The sequence below is a fragment of the Ambystoma mexicanum genome, chromosome 7p, assembly GCF_040938575.1.
Source record: "Ambystoma mexicanum isolate Mex_15411 chromosome 7p, UKY_AmexF1_1, whole genome shotgun sequence".
Lineage (NCBI taxonomy): Eukaryota > Metazoa > Chordata > Amphibia > Caudata > Ambystomatidae > Ambystoma > Ambystoma mexicanum.
The window spans coordinates 375,217,768-375,236,466 of NC_090939.1; the positions used below are offsets into that span (position 1 = coordinate 375,217,768).

The following is an 18,699-nucleotide window of genomic DNA, read 5'->3' on the forward strand; positions in this document are numbered from 1 at the left end:
GTATTAGGTAAGCTACCTATTGGTATAGGTCTGTACTACACATGTTGGTAGAGTGACTGAGCAGCCAGACATCTCAAGAGGGGTAAATGTGAGCTGTAGCATTGAAATCCATGCATACAAGTTTCCAAATAACACTTACACTCAAGGTTTTCTAGTAAAATAATTATTTAACTGTCAGTTTTAAATAAGCATTCTTTACAAAGGGGAATGTGAAACAATAAAAATACACTTCGTAACACCTTCTCAGAATCAAGATAAGCAATTAGATACTCGTTAGAGATTTTTCATACACACTTCCTACACCCCGAGGTGAGATCAATTACTAGGACAGTATTGGCATTTATATATCAGTTTTTACACTTTGTAAAAGGTTAGGGAAGGAAAAAGGTTAACAGGTTCTCGGAGCATGCAAGTACTTTTCAATCTCTGAATGAAGTCTAAATAGAATCTTTCCCAGCAATATTTAGTTAAACCAATGTATTACCTATGAGGGACAGTTAGAATTAAAGTCTATGGGTCAGAAGAGTCTGCAGGGAGCCAGGACAGCCAAAGTCAATTTGAACAATATCTATGGAGCTGCAGCACTTCTAGGATAGCACAAAAGTCTTGCAAAGTTAGAGAGTTTGTAGAAAATCACTGTTGGGCCACAAGCTGTTAGGCTTGTGAAGGTCAGAGCTGAGATCAACTCTGCAAAAAGCAGCTACTGCAAGTCTCAAGTGAGATCATGTAAGCTACAGACTAAAGAGTTAAGTAACCCTTAGTCAGCACAGTACCTTAGGTTAGAAGAGGAGGATCCAGCTGGCTTCTGCTCTGGTTGCAGTCTTGCAGAACCTGGGTTCCTCGGCCTCAGTCATGGGGACAAGAGGAAGGACGCCTGGAGGACTCCTGCACTGCAGTTTGAAGGTCGGCGGCAGCTACGGCCACTTTTCAGATCAGCAGCACTTCGGGGTTTCAGCTACCAGCAAATAGCACCACCACGGATCTTGGACACTTGATGGACTTTCTTCGCTCCTTGAGTCCAGCACTCTGATGAGGTGACTCGAGCTTGGGTCGTCCTGCTTTGGGAGGGTCCTAAGGATCTTCCTGGAGCTCTGGTCTGGCTTAAAGACGATGCACTATACTACGGATGTCTTGACCCCTGGCACTCGGTTCCAGCAGCAGCGAGGAAGTACAGCCAGTTGGGGAAGGTCTTCCAGCAAAGTTAGTCTTGGGGTTAGTTGGTCCCACTAACCCAAGGGAAGAAGTCGTCCTCTTCGGAGCTTCTCTAGACAATTCGGATAAGCAGTTTCAGCACAACAGCAGGGCTTCCCCGGGCAGTTCAACGGTCCAGGATGACACACAAGCTTCTCTTCACAATTCCTTCATCCAGTGGTCGACTCTGCCTTCAGTCCAAGAAACAGTACCTTTTAAGCAGGTTTCTCCCATTCATGTACAGCCTAGCTGTCACTCAGACAGCAGGGTGGCTCTCATGCAAGGACAGACAGCCAGCCAATCAGCACTGGGTGTATTCAGGTAACCAAGGGGAGTAAGGACAGGGAGTAAGGACAGGGAGTTTCAGGTACCTCCCTCGCTTCCTGCCCTGCCAAACACACTGGTGCCAGAGGCAGGTTTCAGTACTGAAGCCCGCCAAAGGCAAAACAAACAAAAGGTTTGGTTTGGCACCTGGCTTGGCGCACAGAGTAAAACTCAAGAAAGACCTCACTAATGAGAAATGGCAAAAAAAGACGACCGGGCCATTTTGACACAATGGTCGCACATAGGTGCTATACTGCAGCTGAGGGTTCAGCCTGCTGTAGAAATCAAACCACTGCCACCAGCCATTTAAAGTCGTGAGTGCAACATAAAAAATGCTACATGAGTAAGTAGGAAAAGGGGCTACTAAGTAGCCCCCAGCACTCCACATAAAATGGTGTGTGCTGGACCTACATAGGAAAAAGATAAGTAAAGTCAGTTTCACTTTACTACTCTTGGGAACGGTAGTTCACCCAAGAGAAGGTATTTAAACATTAAGAGAAATCTAGAGGATTTCTCTGCGACACTGCACTGAAGGTGCTGCGTGTCACCATACAAAAAGTAGATGCCTATGAAGTTTGTCAAGACTCCAAAAACAAAGGAAATACAGAATCCAAATCAGATCAAAATACATGACTTTACTTTATAAACTTGTAATGCGCTTCATTCGACTCAGAGGCATAATGGCGAAGACTAGACACAAACAGATACTTAAATACCAGAACAGAAAGAGCCATAAGAGGTGGACGTCACAAAGCTGAATTTAGGCAAACAGCCAGGTCTTTAGCTTTTTCTTAAAGGGCTTGAGTTGCTGTCCAAGCTTTAAGTCCAACGGAAGGTTGTTCCAGGTGGTTGGAGACGCTGCTCCAAAGGCTCCCTTTTCTACCATAAACTGAGTCCTGTTTAGCAAGTACGCTGGGGGATGTTAGGGAGAATTCTCTGTTAAGGCTAATTTCCCAAACCTAGTGAGTCCCCCAGCAGCTTTGCTGGATTTTTGGGGTTTATTTTTTTCTCCTGCTAAGAGTGAGACTCTTTCTCCCACTCTTAGACATGATTTGAGGTGTTCCTTTGACTTTGTATGTATTTTATGGGTTATGGGGTCCTTTACCCCATAGGGCTTCACATGTTTTTGGTATGTGGGTTACACAGCACCCCCCGTGCAGTAACCCAGGGGTGTCGTAGCGACCCCCAAACATAGACTCCATACCCTGGGACTGACTACCGTCTCCCAGGGCATGTAAAGTCACCATTGGCTTTACTAGTCTTAAATTGTGAACAGAACCAGTACAAACCATCATATTGTGGATGTACTGGTCGGGGCAATTCGATTGCCCCGGGGTCTGTTGTTCGAGGGGGCACTGTCCAGTCCCCCCCTGACCGAGTTTTGGCTGGTGGCAGTGGATACTACTTTTTATATTCAACCGCGAATATATTCCTTTTTTTTTAAACTTCCTTTATTGGTTTTCAACAGATTAACAGACCACAAACATTTCAAATACTATATATATGCCACATGTCCAAAACTTCCCCAACACCACCCCCCGCCTCCCTCCCCCACCTCCAAGATCCCGGTCGACACCCTTGTCCTATTCCAAACCAGTTTAGAGGCCAGGGCTGGCCGAACCGCGAATATATTCCTATGGTTTTGTCCCATTGTTCGAGGCTACCACTTTGTAATATAGCCTCGAACATACCGCCGGTTTATTAAATTAATATAAATTCTCCGGTTGGTATTTTTTGCCGAAACTTGGTTCCAAAATGGCGTTTGTGTTCGCTTCTGTGACTCCAACCCAAGTCGAGCCCTTTGTTCCACTTTTTGGCTGGCTTCTCCACAGAAGCCTCCAAAAGTGGTGCCACTCTGTCTGGGTACCACAGGGGGTGTGGGAGGGGGTTTAGGCACCCTGGACTGAGTTGCCTCGGCAACTCAAGTCGCACTCTGGTGTGATTGGCCCAGTGGTGAGCCGCCCGGCTCACCACTTAGCATGTTTGAGTGACAGCTAGGACTGATGAATGGGGGTTTTCTGCATAAAAGCAGGGCTTTGGGGACTGGGACTTCAGACGTGGCCACAGGACCAAAGAATCCGAAGAGGGAGAAGCTGAGCCGACCTGCAACAACGACACCACCGGTGGAGCCCTGCTGAACCGTCTCACCACTTTTCCCGACGACAGAGGAGATCTTCAATCCGAAGAGTCTTCTTCCTTTGACTGGTGAGGATAACCAGTTTGCCCGCCTTTTCGCCTTCCCGGATCATCTCGTGGCCGCCTTGCCTGTGCCAAGTACCCCAGCAACCGGGATACCACGTTTTCTCCACTACCGCGAATAAAAGGGTAGTACCTTTTAACCGGAGAACTCCGCGGCTGGTTTCTTCCCTGGCAGTGCAACGACCTTCAGCCTTCCTCCACGTCGAGATCATCTCTTCCTCTGGACGACACCGTGACTTGCACCCGCTGCCAGGAACAACTGCCCCCGCTGGAGGATCCTCTCCACTTTAAAGTTACTGTGTCCGCCTGGCCTCCCTCGCAACGGTCTGTGTCGAGTGACTCTTAAAGCCTCAACTTACCACTTGGGTTAGCCCTAGGCTGGCTAACTGAACATTTCTAAACTGAACTGATTCCTTTCTGAACTCCCTGCAAGACTTTAAGACTTTTAAACTTTGTGATCTTGGGCACGATGGTGTTCTACTCTCTCCAAGAGGGAGCCTGGCCTCTGAACTTTTTGCTCACAAGTAGACTTTGACTTTCCTGCCTTGCTGAGTGCTTCTAAAGGATTGTGTTGTGTGCTGTTCCTAATTTCTGCCTTTTCCCTCCCTTTTTCTTAAACTTATTAGAGTGCCATTTTTAGTTAAGCGCTCACATCTGTCTGGAAATAAGTGGTGTTAACTAAGACTTGTCTAATAAGGAACAATGGATGTATATATATTAATAGTGACTGTGTTTTTGAACTTACTGATAATAGTGCTGGAGTGTTTCTAAGTGTGTCTTTAAATAAATAATTATATACTTGATAGCAAAGCTCTGGTCAGTGTTTGCTTGTGCTACTGTATTTTGGTACCTATCTTGTATACTCTATATACTGTCTAACTCTTCTTGAGAGAAGTCTGGCTGCTCAGCCACAGCTACCAGGTAAATCTGGGTGGTACAGACTGCTACCAATTGGGTTTACTGCCAACACCTGTAGTCTTAAGCCTTTTGCAGTGGTCCCTAAGGGAACAGCACAGGCTTCTGCCTAACAGGGGAGCCCACAATCATTAGCTCGGTCTAAGATCTATTAAGGGCTAGACCATTCGCAGCCATCAGTTTTCAATACAAGTATAGGTCTTGTTCAATCTGGCTTCGTCTAATGCGTAGGATCCTTCCAATGGGATGACATACTGGGTGTCATCAGCAAAGTTGGTGAACAAGATCACTTCCTGGTCCAGCATATGAAAAAATGGGACATTGAAAATATTATAGAAGCATAGAAGCAGGGAGAGAGACTGGCTCCCTGAGGTACTCCGTATTTAATTGATATTACAGTAGCTTCTGCAATCCCTGAACAGACACAGCTTAACCTATTCTGAAGAAATGATGCGACCCAATGGGAGGCTGCAGGGGTGAAAAAAGCCACTTCTTCGAGCCTGGCGACCAACATATAGTGGTCGACTAGGTCGAAAGTGGCAGAAAGATATAAGTGCATAAGCATAGAAGCCAAGCCTCGATCCATCTGCGATAGAAGCCTAGAGGGAGTGAGAAAAAGGTTTCACTCACTCCGGCATAAAAATGAAAAAGTCCTAAAGTCCAGCAAAAGAGCTGGTTGAAAGGAATTAGCACAGAAATGAGAATTCTCCCTAACACTCACTGTAGAATGGTTGAAAAGGCGGAAAGTAGGTCCAAGGACGGGTCTTCTCGAAACTCTGCATTTACGCAAAAATCAGTCAAACTTTTAACTATTTTGGATAAAAATCCAAAAAACCATTAAATTAGCGTAGAGAGCACAACACTGAAGCATGCAGTAAGAATCTGAAGATGGCCACCAGGGGTGGAGCTTAGGGAGAGGAGTGTCAATGGATGGGGGCATTATGACTCAGAGGACAGTGATGGATTTAGAGGAGAAATAGAGTTTTTAAGTGAAAGTGAATCTGTTTTTTCTTTTACAGAGGATTGCCAGCCTGACGACGGAATATTCATGAGCATGTGAATCCATGCCAGACCCCATGCTGGAGAACAGAGATTTTTAAGATTAGCTTGCTTCAGTCCAGTGTTGGTCATTAATCCAATGTCTCGGTTTGTGGCTTACCCCCTTGTTCCTGGTTCTTGAAGGACGCTCATTTCCAAGTTTGGAAGGCTCCTCTGTAATCCTGGAGCTTAAAACTATCTTTCTACCATGCTTGTTTACTGAACCAGCTCGGTTTGTAGTGTGCTTTAGCTGCCTACAACAGCACATGTTGAATGCGTAACCTAGTTTCCAGATCATATACTGAGTTTGGGAGCTCTGCGTGAGCTTGCTTTGCTTGGAGCAAAGTCTTTGTTTCTAGTAGTACTGGTTTCCTCTTTTGCCTACTTCTGTACATTTCCTTCTGTGCTAGTGTGGTTTGGATTTTCCTGGCACAATTCCTTTGTTTGCTGCTACCGGCTGGGGTATGCAGACCTACGTTCTTCCATGAAGCTGTACGGTTGCTTAGGTTTTCCCTTACCTGTCTAGCATCATCATCTAATAAGTTAATAACTCTCTATTACAGCCTTTCGAGTTCCTGTGTAAATGTCATGGTCCCTGGGCTCAACTACCACTGCATGTGATGTTTCTTGTCCTTGTATTACAGTAACCCTAACAATTGTTGGCCAGGGGCATTCTTAGTTGAGTGCTTTCCCCAGCTCCATTTTAATATTTCTGTAATAATCATCTTCTTTTGCATAACCACAATGTCAGTTTGTATCCTGCATTGATTTCCCGAGAGAAGGCACTTTATAAATCCACACTCCTTGTGTAATCTTAGACACATTCCCCTTGTGTACATTGTTTGCCATGGTGTCACCTCTTGACACATTTGAAACAAAATATTTCAATTCATGTAGTGTTTTCCGTCACATCCATATAGTGTCAAAAAAGTAGTTAATGTTCAGGAAATCATTCAATACAGTTAAAAAATGAGATAACATTTTTGCTTGCAAGTGCTGTTTTCGTTATTTGCGTTCACAGTATGTGAATCTAAAACAAATGTCCACTAAAGAAACTCCTACAAAAGAATTATTTTTGTGTTGTGCTACTTAGGGGGCCTCATTAAAATCCTAAGAAGCTACCACATATATCAGTAAATGGGCTGGCGACATAGGATTTGGTGATTTCCAGTGCAACTTCGATCCTTAAAGGTTCCCTAAAAACTGTAGGCAATGATCAAGTACAATATGGTTACAACTATAAATACTTTAGTGCAACACAATGATCATCTTACTTCATACTCTTCCATGTTCACTTCATTGGGTTTTATCAGTTCAAGCTTGGCCTGGGCAACTTTCATTATGTTACGGCACCTGCAATATAAAAGTTCAAATTATCATAGGAAAATAAATCCATTCAAAATATAAAAATAAACTTTATTCATTTTACAGAGAACAGATACATAAACCAGCAATAAAGATGATGATCAGTTCCTTTTCCACCAGTGAATGTTTAAACAACATCTCGATAAAGACCAGATCTGATCCATGGCTGTAACCCATCTGCATATGATGGACAGTTTGTCTGCCATGAATATAAAACACTCCCCTGTCTAGATAGACACAAAGACAGAAGAAAATAAAACAATATTCTCACGAGTACAGCTTGGAGAACTCACTCCAGATTTTTCTGTATCGCTCTGTCAGTAGTCCTCTCCAACAATTGTTTCTCAACTTAAGCCACGCTCAGCATATCTTCCAACCAGCCTTGCAAATTTAGATTTTTCCTACTCTTCCATACCTTCAGAATCTACCTATTGGCCATTATGAAAGACCTAACCAACAATTGTGTACCATACAGACCATTTTTTCGAGACAAACCACTTTACTCAGTCAGGGGTTGAATAGTAAAAGAAGCAAAATGAATTATGTTAATAAAATGTGGTTCTTTAATAACACTGCATATCAGTATTGGAATATGGAGATCATTCTAAGTAGTAAAGGGTATTCTGACTATTTTATTTGAATTTCTGTTCATTGCTGGCCCTACCCAGAAGGTTTCGTTGAGCCTTCCAAGGTATAAAAATCGTTGAAAAGGTAGGCGGTAAAAGAGAAGTTACAAAATGTTTTCAGGATATTTTAGGAAACAAATGATATACAAGTAGCAGGTGAGGTGGAGGGGCAGGGTGGTGTTTGGCGGAAACAGATGTATTGAGGCTCTTTCTGAAGTGGTGATGAAGGGCGCGCAGTGCGTATGTTCCATGCTCTGGGTGCCCACTGGGTAAATGCTCGGCTTTCTGTGCATGTTAGTTTCAGTGGAATGTATAGAAGATGCTGGCTTACTTGTCTGATGTTTGTCTGGGTGATTGGTTCGAGTTTGTCGTGATAGCGAGTTGAGGTTTGGAGGAAGATGGTTTTGAACACAATTTACAGTGCTTTTTAAAGGCAGTTCTCTGGTGTACTGGGGAGCCATTGCAGACGTGCAAGAGCTGGGGTGATGTTTGGATAGGTGGAGGATGAATCTGGCTCTTGCATTTTGTACGGCTTGCAGGGGGGGCCAGCGTGCTGTTGGCGAGTCCGTTGAGGGCATTACAGTAATCCAGCCTAGACAGAACCACTTATTGCTCTGCGGAAGCCAACTGGGGGAAGGATGTGCCTGATCTTTCAAAGGTGGCATAGTTGCAGATTGTATGTTTTGTTGCCAGCAGCTTTATGGTGCGTGAAGGAATGGTTGGGTTGATGGTGAAGCCAAGGGATTTGGCAGGTGCGGAGAGGGTTGGTGTGGGTTGTCAGAAGTGAGATCTGATAAACAGTCACAAGAGCCCTCCATTTATCAAAGTTTCAGGCTGAGGACAAGCCCACCAATGGTAAGGATCTCCACCATTCAAACAGCCAGTGGCTATGCAACTATGGATGGCCACTGGTCATCACATCTGCCCAGCAACAGAGTAAGTTGTGGTTTGAGACCAGACAGTCCAAGGCCCCATCTCTGGCTCACACACACAATGCCCCATAGCTGGAGAAATCCACAGCTTCCTCTGGAAAAGGGATTTCCAAACAAGGCATTTTATGACTTGAGAAAGCAGGAAGAAGGCCAAACAACAATATGGCCAAAGAATAAATGAAAAGCTTTGTGGTAAGGCCATCTTAGGGTGCTAGCCACCTTTAGCAGACATTTGTGATAAACGCAAAACTGCACAAGTAATATAACACAAAAACAGTAAAAATATCACTGCTGCCACAAGCTCATCTTAGGCACATATTAAAAGTAACCAAAAAGGCATTGCACATAGATGTAACTTCTGTTATCCATCATTGGTATCTTTCATGGATTCACATGCTTTGAATATTCCCTGTCGACAGGCTGGGAATCCTCTATAATATTTTATTATAGCTTATAATAGAGCTTTTAAGCTCAGTTTAGTAGACCATCCATGTCCCTTTGGATGTATTCTGCCTCATCCAATTGGATGTCGAGTGACTAGACCCACCAGGGTGGCCATATTCAGATTCTAACCCCAGAGAGATGAGAGTTGGCAAAAAGTCACCTTGCTCCCTTAGGGGTGGTAGGTGGGCGCATGTGAATCCATGAAAGATAGCAATGCTGGAGAACAGGAATTACAGGTAAGCAACATACTCCTTCTCCAACACTGGATCTTTCATTGATTCATAGGCTTTGAATAGCTTGCCAGAGCAGTTAACATTTTGTAATAGGGGGTGTCCCTCCATGCAGTAATGCATGAAAAAGGTGTTTAGGACTGCCCAGGTCGCTATGTCCGGCAGGAGGACCGCTGCCGAAGACCCCACTGCCCTAGTGGAATGAGCATGAACAGGTTCTTGTAGCGGTCGATTGTCCTGGGTGTGCACCATCTGAATTGCAGTGGAAACCAATCTGGCAATACCTTGCTTTGAAATAGGCCGACCTTTGTTAGGGGGCAGAAAGTCACAAATAGTTAAGACGTTCATTGAAAATTCTTGGTTCTGTCTATGTAGAACTTCGGGACTCTTCGAAGGTATAGCGAGTGTACAGCCTGTTCTGCTGGTGTGCACGGATGTGCAAAGAAAACCGGTAGGGTTACTTAGGTCTGCAGGTGGAAGTTGGACAACACCTTGGGAACGAACGTAGGGTTGGTTTTTAAGATGACCATGTTCTTTTCAAACCGTATGCATGGAGGTTTAACCAATAGAGCATGCATTTCTGACACCTGTCTGAAAGACGCAATTGCTACTAGAAAAGCAGTTTTCCAGGACACAAACTTTATGACTGTAGTCACCATAGGTTCGAACTGGGGTTTCATTAGGACTGACAGCACAGCGTTCAGGTTCCACTGAGATGGCACTTTCTTTTGACTGGCATAGGTGCAGAAAAGGCCTCTCATGAAGTATTTTACGATCCACTCCAAAAATGTGAGCTTTTCCTTGCTTTCTGGTGTATCTAGAAATTGCTGCTGAATGTACTTTGATGGACGAGTGCGATAACCCGTCTTTTGCTAATTTGAATACATATGGTAGGGTTTGGTGAGGTTTCACACCCAACCGGTCCAATTGTTGAGAACACAAGTGCAAAACCGATTCCATTTGCAAACATATGATCTGTTTGTGGACTCCACCATGGCGACCTTTAGGATGTTTCTGCATTCCTACCCGAGTGAAACTTGTACCGCTGGTGCCCTACGTTTTTTCTGCAAATGGTCTTTTAATGCTGCCTTCGAGAAGGGTTTTCTCGTGAGTAAGAACCCTTCTTCCCAAACATGGGTTTGACATTCACATTACCGCCCTTCTGCGATTGTGGATTAAATTGAAAAGGAAACCATCCTTTTTCTGCTTAAATGCTATTAGGCCAAATTCCTCACAAGCCTTTTGGACCGTATTGTGAAATGCTGTTGTGTCGTCCGGTGGAGACTGACGCAACGGTTCTTCAGAGTCTTGGTTTAGATCCAAGTGTGTCCTCCCAGTTATCTTGCAGTTGTGATTTTGAGGTAGAGGTGTCAGTGTCCCCATTACCTCCCTCACCGTCCGTGGTAGAGGATTGAAGTTCACCCTCTTCTTGACTGTATGGGGAATGTTGTGGCATGGCGGGAAGCCCCTCGTGTTCTAATGGGGTTGCTGGTCTGGTTTAGTCGTGTGTGACTCATAGGCTTGATAGCGGTTCCCTGTGAGGTGAGGTTACACACCTGGTGGGTGTATTGTCTCTTGGTTCATTCGCCTGGTTTCTCGTAGCCGCTCTGTCAGACCTGCAGGGATCCACAGAAGGCTCTGCCGCCTCATCCGGTGCATGTGGGTGGGGTTGATTCACTGGCAGCCTAGGGACTGAAGAGTAGATAATACCTCTAACAATAACATGCACTGTGGGTTCAGTAAAGGTTCTGTTGGCTGTGGAGGGGAGGACTGGGTTGCCAACATCAGCTCTAGCAAATCCTGCAACCCAGGTTCCTCAGGTAATTCCTGTGGCGAATATTGGTCTCCCTCAGATGACTGGGGCGAGTACCCCTGTTCAAATTCCGAAACAATATGGTGCTCCTGGAAAAATGTACGAGATCAGAGACAGGGCTGAACCTTTGGACGTTACGGGTTGATCAGTGTCTCCCTCGGGTGACTGAGGCGAAGATGGCTAACCACCTTCTGCTACTACAGCCTGGTCTTCCACAACATTAGGTGAATGCAGGGTTCTGACAGGCAGTTTAAGAACTATTGGGCCTTGTAGTACATGTGAAGAGCCCTCTATTGCCCCTTGCTTCTTTCTATCTGGTATATGTTTGACTTGTGTTTGTGCTTTAGTCTTTCAAACATTTCTTCAGTTTTCCCGATTTTTGATATTTTCTGTATGCCGTAGACGAGGACGCTCTAATTTCCTTTCTCAGGTCCCCCATGTTGACAGTGCAGACGGGAAAGGTGTCGTGACTTTCAATGTACCGTCAATGCAGCTGTCGATGTTTGGCCTTCCGTGGACGGCACCGTCGTCGAATGGAAAATAGCTGACACTGCCAACCACTGGGTCTTTGCCGGCACGGGTGTCGACGGGTGTGTGGACGATATTGTTGGTGACAAAGATGTTGTCCGTTTACTCGTCAACAAGGTGGACGGCGATGGTTTTATCATCGACGACGATTGTGCCGTGGACGATCGAGGTGCCGTTGACTGGTTTTCAGGCGACGGCGGGAATAGTTGTGCTGGTTGACTGAGCATGAGTTACCATGAGCATGAATAGGCATGCTGTGGACGCTGGCTAAAGATAGTGTGGAGTTGAGCTTCATTTGATGCCACTTTGACAAGTCAGTCAGGATAAGGTTGTGCATGATCCAGTGGGTAAATTGAAAACCCTACAGCCCCTACGGTTTCAAAGAACAGTGGAGCATGCATACATTGTTTACTATTGATGGAGCAATTCGCCTCAGTGTTGACCAGATGCAACACATTCCTCCTATTAATTTAATTTTACACAGGGTCCCTCCTGTGTATAAAAAGGTATTAAAAACTTGGCATATTGTCAGTTTTTCCTTGCATTCCTAACCACTGTGCGTTTTATTCTGTACATGAAAAGTTGTAGGGTTCACTTTACAAAAGTGACACTGTGTATTGCTTACTAAAAACCAACTCCAATTCTTGCGAGTTGGTTGCACCACCTCCACAAACCCTTCTCCTTCCTCCGGGCAATCCAGTTCCTCTTGCAGCTCTGGCTCGCACCTCCTGTATTCACAAACACTGCCGTCTCATCCCTTGCTGCTGCAAATTTTGTATTTAAAAAGACATCCACTGGCGCTCAATAGTTAATTTTATTGGCTCCTAACAAGAAACACAATGATTTGCCACAGAATCCAGTTTGGAGGGGACTTTGCTGCCGCACAATATACATTCTTTTCATTTGATTTCGAACCTCTGACAAAAACCCTGCACAAAAAACAGCTGGTATGGACTTTCAGGGGCACACAAGGGCAATTTACTCTCACAATGCTTCTCTAGCTTAAACCAATTGCTCAAAATATTACAAAGGGACTTCGAAAAAAAAAATGCCAATACTTTTTTTTTAATATTGCCCATCTATTTTTGAAATAAAACATTTTGGGCGAACCATTCCTTTAAGAGCCAATTAATTCAAAAAATAAAAATACTTACAAGATGGTGGGTTGACTGTGACAAAAGGTAAGGCTACAGTTGACGGACTAGACTTTCAGGATTATAGCTGTGGGCACTGAGACTTGCATATTTAGATCCTTCACTATGTTTGAAGGTTTGACATCAACCTAGACTGGTTTATCAATTTACATGTCTTCCTTACACAGATGTATGTTTGAACACTACTGAATGTTACAGTGTTTTGTAAAATTATAGTTGATCAAGCTACATAACAGTTAATTGATTTTGAAGACATTTTCATTGAAAGGACTGAAATGTGTTTCCAGGTTAGGAATTTTATTTAGCTTCAAATACACATATTTTTGCAATATTTACCGAACTGAAGGTATCCAGACACACGAATGGGAGTGCTATATTAGAAAATGCTTTATTCAAATTCCTGAAATCCCTATGTGTCCATGGGGTATAATCCATTTGGAATAATCTCTTCCTCTTCACGTTCATCTTTTTCCTCTTCCTTCATTTCAGAACATTTAGGATATCATTTAGTTCAGAGGGCTGGAAAATTATGCTTCCCTCCTTGGTCCCGCTCTTAGTTCAGTTTTTGTCTAAATATGCTTTAATCTCACATTAGTATGTTTTTTAATCTCGATTCTCTTTGATCCTTCCGCAAACTAATTTAAGAAAGCCTTCCGTTCTTGTAGTTTTATACTTGTGCCTTTAGCTTATAGGATGCTTCTTAAATGAACGTTTTATTATGTCAAATGTCCCACATACTAGGAATTGTCACAGCTTATCCCCTTATGTGAATGAGATCCCTTTTTCTAAGTTGTTGCATGTCTCTGGATGGCAACAAATGCACATAAAGCATGCCGCTGTTCGCCGAACCTGGGGGAACAAGCTTTTTAGCCTGACTTTCGCCCATTTCATGATATAATTTACCTATTTATTCAAAACTCAATTGAGTTCTTTCCTGTTATTTGCTAGCATTTTACCATACCTCAGATCATACTTATTTTCTCGGTTTGTGAATTTAAAACCTCACCATACATATTTCAGGAGTATATTGGCTCCACCTTGAGCATGTTTTCTTCGATGGTTCCGCCGGATACCAAACTGTCAGTTCAGCCTACTTCTATTTCTTCATTGTTTTAAAATTTTAATGATTTTACCCTTACTTCTTTCCAGATTCTTAACCCTTCCCACATCTACTAGCGCGGCCTTCAAATAAATTATGCATGCAGCCAAAGAATAAAGACCAACCTTCATGGGCAGCTCTGTCCTCAAACACCCCTTTGGAGGATTTATTTAGTTGTCTTACTGTGGAAATGGCAATTTCGATGTCCTCTTTTATTTGCAATGTAGTACATGACTTTTAATTTCCCCATTGTATTCAATGTATTGCACACAACTTCATTTTCCAAAGTATTGGGTGACTTATTTTTCCCAAATGTATTTTCCTCTGTGTCCCCTCACTGTGTGGGTGGGGGGTTGTGGACCCAAGCCATGATCCCTTCAAAGAAGCAGTTCTATCTTTTTCTCAGCTGCAGCCTGGAAACCCTTTCAACTCTTCCTCCCACTTGCCCCACCCTATAATTAATCTCCCCTTTGTCTTGGCATGAAGCCTCTTGGAACCCTGAAAAACCAGTTCCCCCTTAGTGTGTTTATCACGGGTGGGGCGCTCTGGAAAGCAACTTGTCCACACAATGTAATTATCTTGAGTCACCAAGCTAGCCCCCGTTCTGGGACCCTCCTCCATTTCCTAGTTCAACAAGTAACCTCCCCTTTGGCCCCAACTGCCCTGTATCATTTCAGCTCCCCATATCCTACAATTAACATCCCCTCTGGCCTCAAACTGCCAACTCCCCTGAATTGGGAATCACACAGAATACCTGAATGTGTGTCCCCCACTCTGTATCCCATCTCCCCGGGAAACGAGCCTGGCAACACTTGCCCAAACAAACACTTGCCTGGGTGAGAGGCCAGCCCTGCAGTGGGCAAGAACAGCAGCCTTATACAAGCATGTGGCGAGAAGACTGGAGGCTCTCTTTTTTCCTTGGCTGCTGGCGGTGTGGTGTGCTTATATGGGTTAGGGGCAGAGGATGAAAAGGCCCTTATGGCAGGTACCCTTCCTCCTGTCTGGCCTTATCCATCTCCCTTCCCCCCGTCCCCCAACCTGGCTCTATTTTGCCACCTGTGGGTCTCTTGACCTCTGTCTCTTCTCCTTGCTTCTCTCTCCTGGTCTCTCAGCCTCTGTCCCCCAGAGCTCCTGTGTGTCTGTCTGTGCCTCTCTGTCCTAGGCCTCTCCCTCACTTTCCCCCTCACCATCTCTACCAGCCCCCCCCACCACTTCTCCAACTCTTCTCTTTCTCCCTTGGTGTCCCATCCCACTTGCATTTATGGGTACTCCCCAGGCCCTGGGTTACATGTCAGTGGGTGTGACTAGCTAGTCCAGTACGTCAAATGTAGCCTGCTGGCAACAAGTTTACTCCTCTTCCTGTAATAAATCTGTTCCTGGTTTCAACAAAGACTTTGGTGACTTCAATGGGTTCCCACTCTTCAGTGTAGCCTGCCTGTTCTTACCAGAAGGGGGACAGAGTCCTTCTGCATACACAACACATCCTCACCGGGTCTGTTGACTGCCTGGTCCAAAACTGGGCCCCGTCTGGGGTGTCCCTTACGGCCTCCCCCATTTTGGCCTGCCTCCTACTTCCACATTACCTATCCGGGTGTGCACAGGATTTCAAAGGGAAGCAGTCGGCTACTTCTGTTATTGTTTTAGGTGGGCGTAGCTAATCCGAGATGTGACTTTGATTTGATGCATTTATATAGCATGCTAGACAGACTTAACCATATCAAGGCATATGTGTTAGAGAAAAAGATAAAAGTGGGCAGTTCAGCTAAGAACCCAGACAATCAAAAACAACCTATACTTCTCTGGATTATTTTATTTAAATAAATTTGTTTTTAGGGCTTTCCGAAACTGGAAGAAAGACACAAGCGCCCTAATCTCTAGGGGGGAGGCTGTTCCATAATTTAGGGCTGTATACTGCAAATCTGCGATCTCCCCTGAAGATGCAGGAAGAGGATGGAATAAGCAGCATTTTGTCTCCTAACTGAAAGGTCCTTGTAGGTTGATATTGCCTAATTTTATCCACCAAATATAAAGGCGTAAGGTTGTTCAAACATTTGTATATCACGCATAGGACCTTGAAGTCAATTCTATCCCCCACAGCTAACCAATGAAGGGAACAGAGTAATGTTGAAATGGGAGAGGAAGTCCCTACTCTAAACACCAGTCTAATTGCTCTCTGTAGCCGCTGGCGTCGTTTAAGTGGGATAACTGCAAGAATGATATTGCAGTAATCCAATGGTGAGTTCACTGGGGCTCCAATTACTACGGCATGGTTGTCAGGAGCAGCAAATGGGACGGCTTGCCTTAAAAAGGTCTAGCAAATAAAAGAATGCCTGCATCTTAGCCTCTAAATGGCCTTCACAACTCAGGTTATCCAGCCAAATGTAGCCAAAGTTTTTGATCTTGGGAGCAGAAATCAGTTCCGAACCAAGAAAGCGTGGTGAATGAGGGTGTTTCTCAATGTCAAGGAGATGTTTGGTCCGAAAAAGTGCTACTTTGGTTTTGCTCTGATTAAGTTGCACCCATTTGGAGGACAACCAATTACTGACTTCATCTATACACTTTAGAAAGGATTCCTCCATGTTGCCTATTTTAATGAACACTTTGTATCAGCATACGAGTGGAATCTTACCTTGCGACTCCTCTAAATGCCCATTCATGGGCAAAGATATAGATTAATAACAGGGGGGCCAATGAGGACAACTCTGGGGTAAGGAGTCAGAAATGTACCCACCAGATCTCGCATGTTTCTGTTGAGCACTTAGAAATGATTCAAACAGTTTAATAGCTTGTTCTGATACATTTCCTAGCTCTCTAAGATGATCAAGTAAGATACGGTGGTCTATCGTATTGAAAGCTGCGGATAGGTCCATTATACCAGAAATTACAATTCTCCTTGATCTGTGTCCTGTAGGTCATCCTGCACAGCCAGTAAAGCTGTCTCGTTACAAAATCTTGGCCGAAATCCCAATTGGAGAGGGTCCAATAGGGACTCCCTCTCAATGTATTCCTGTAGTTGGACTGCAACAACTTTCTCTAAAAAAAAGTCCAGGCTATGGCAGGCCACTGCATGATAGTTCTGAAGGTTATCTGGACTAAATTAGATTTTTTCAGAAGAGGCGTAACAATAGCCCTTTTCAGCTCCCAAGGTAATAGACCCTGTAATAGTGATTTGTTTGCAAGCTGCGTCATAAACAGGGAGATCTGAAGTGCCAGGCGTCTTGCAATGCAAGCTAGCAAAAGAAAAAGTAGATTGTTAGTAGGCTCAAGTCCTTCTAGTAAAGACTGAAAGGTGTCCTCCGATACTGGTCTGAGTTCAAAAGGTGAAGCATGTTGGGGATTCCCCAGTACTAACGAAGTTGAAAGTTCACTATCAAAGGCATCTGTATCCATTGCCTGCTGTAAATTTGACAACATTTTTCTTTAATAAGTTCTATTTTTATATGAAAAAATGTCTTAAAGGTGTTAGCCTGCAGGAGGGAAGGTTCAATAGAGGGAGATGCGCAATTCGGATAGCACAAATTTGAAATAAATGAGAAAAGTTCTCTTGAATTATTTTCTGTGACATCAATTTTCTTATGTAGAAATTCTGATTTTGCTTTAAAAAAAAAAAATCGCTACTTTATATTCTTTCAGCACCAATTTAACCTCAATAGCATAGCAAGGAGTTGTATGCTTCCTCCATTTCTGTTCTGAGATGTTTGCGGGGGGAAATAAGGATCAGAGAACCATGGTTTAGACATTTTTTACCTTTCTAGGTCTGTGTGGCGCATATGCCACCCATATCATCTGCTGCCTGGGCAAAAAATGCATACATTTTTAACGATGAATCTATCGTTGCCAAAGCCATTCGAACTTCAAATCCGGAAATGGTATCTAATTCTTTAGCCTTACGAGATTGAATAGATATGTTCCTAGAGGGTAGTTCCTTCTTGCTACAATGGCTAAAAAGGAACATCCTGGCAAAACGATCTAACCATGAAATGGGAATTGTATTGGTCAGAGTTCTGCTGGATCTGCTCAACAGAAGTATGTCAAGACAATATGGGAGGGAGACACTTGTGGTTTCCTAATAGATCCCAGAGCTCCTTAGAATCTGAACCAGAGCGATCTGAACCAGAGCGATCATAAAGCCAAATGTTAAAATAGCCTAAACAGAGTAATTTCTTATGCTTGCTACCCATCAGTGGAAGGAAAAAAAGTTCCAAAAAGGCCTTATCTGAAACTGGAGTCCTGTACCCAAACAATATTTTAATTTAAAAAATAGGTGACCGGACCAAAAGTTGAATCTTCAGCCTTTCACCAAATAATAATATATGGGAAAGATAGGTTTTAAAAATATGTATATTAGTGGAGAAATGGACGGGGAAATTGACAGTATCCAAGTCCCAAAAACGTGTCCCCCCTGACCACAGAAAGCTCAAGGTTTATATAGGGTTTTGCACAATGAACATTATACAGAGAGTCGGTTAGATACATTTAGTCTGTTACATTAACAAAGAATGTCCTAACAGACCAGTGTCCAAACATGGAAGGCAGATTTGAGACATATTAAATTCTGCTCAGTCTAACCACTCACATGACACAAATCACTGCGTTTACTGCTACATATCTGTATACTTCCAACGCACATAATAAGACCGTACCATGTACATAGTGCCCACCTAATTCTTATTCCAGGTCTGAGACAGGTAGGCACAACTCCATGAGATACAGGGGTGTGTGTGGTTGAGCATACAGACATTACTTCTTGCTTGAATGGCCTTTTAGGGACTTGTGCGTACCAACCAATCGCCCCTCGCTCTGCGCAACCTCTCGGTTACCCCATCAGTGCTTCAGTTATG

General features: G+C 43.9%; 1 protein-coding gene across 2 annotated transcripts in view; it reads right to left on the bottom strand.

The window, feature by feature from the left end:
- Nucleotides 1–18,699, bottom strand: part of USP25 (ubiquitin specific peptidase 25) — a 1,331,637-nt gene that overhangs the window by 180,597 nt on the left and 1,132,341 nt on the right. For both annotated transcript variants that reach the window (XM_069636412.1, XM_069636413.1), the window contains one exon: nucleotides 6,942–7,020. In XM_069636412.1, the coding sequence (XP_069492513.1) occupies nucleotides 6,942–7,020 (79 nt within the window). The remainder of the gene's footprint in view (nucleotides 1–6,941; nucleotides 7,021–18,699) is intronic.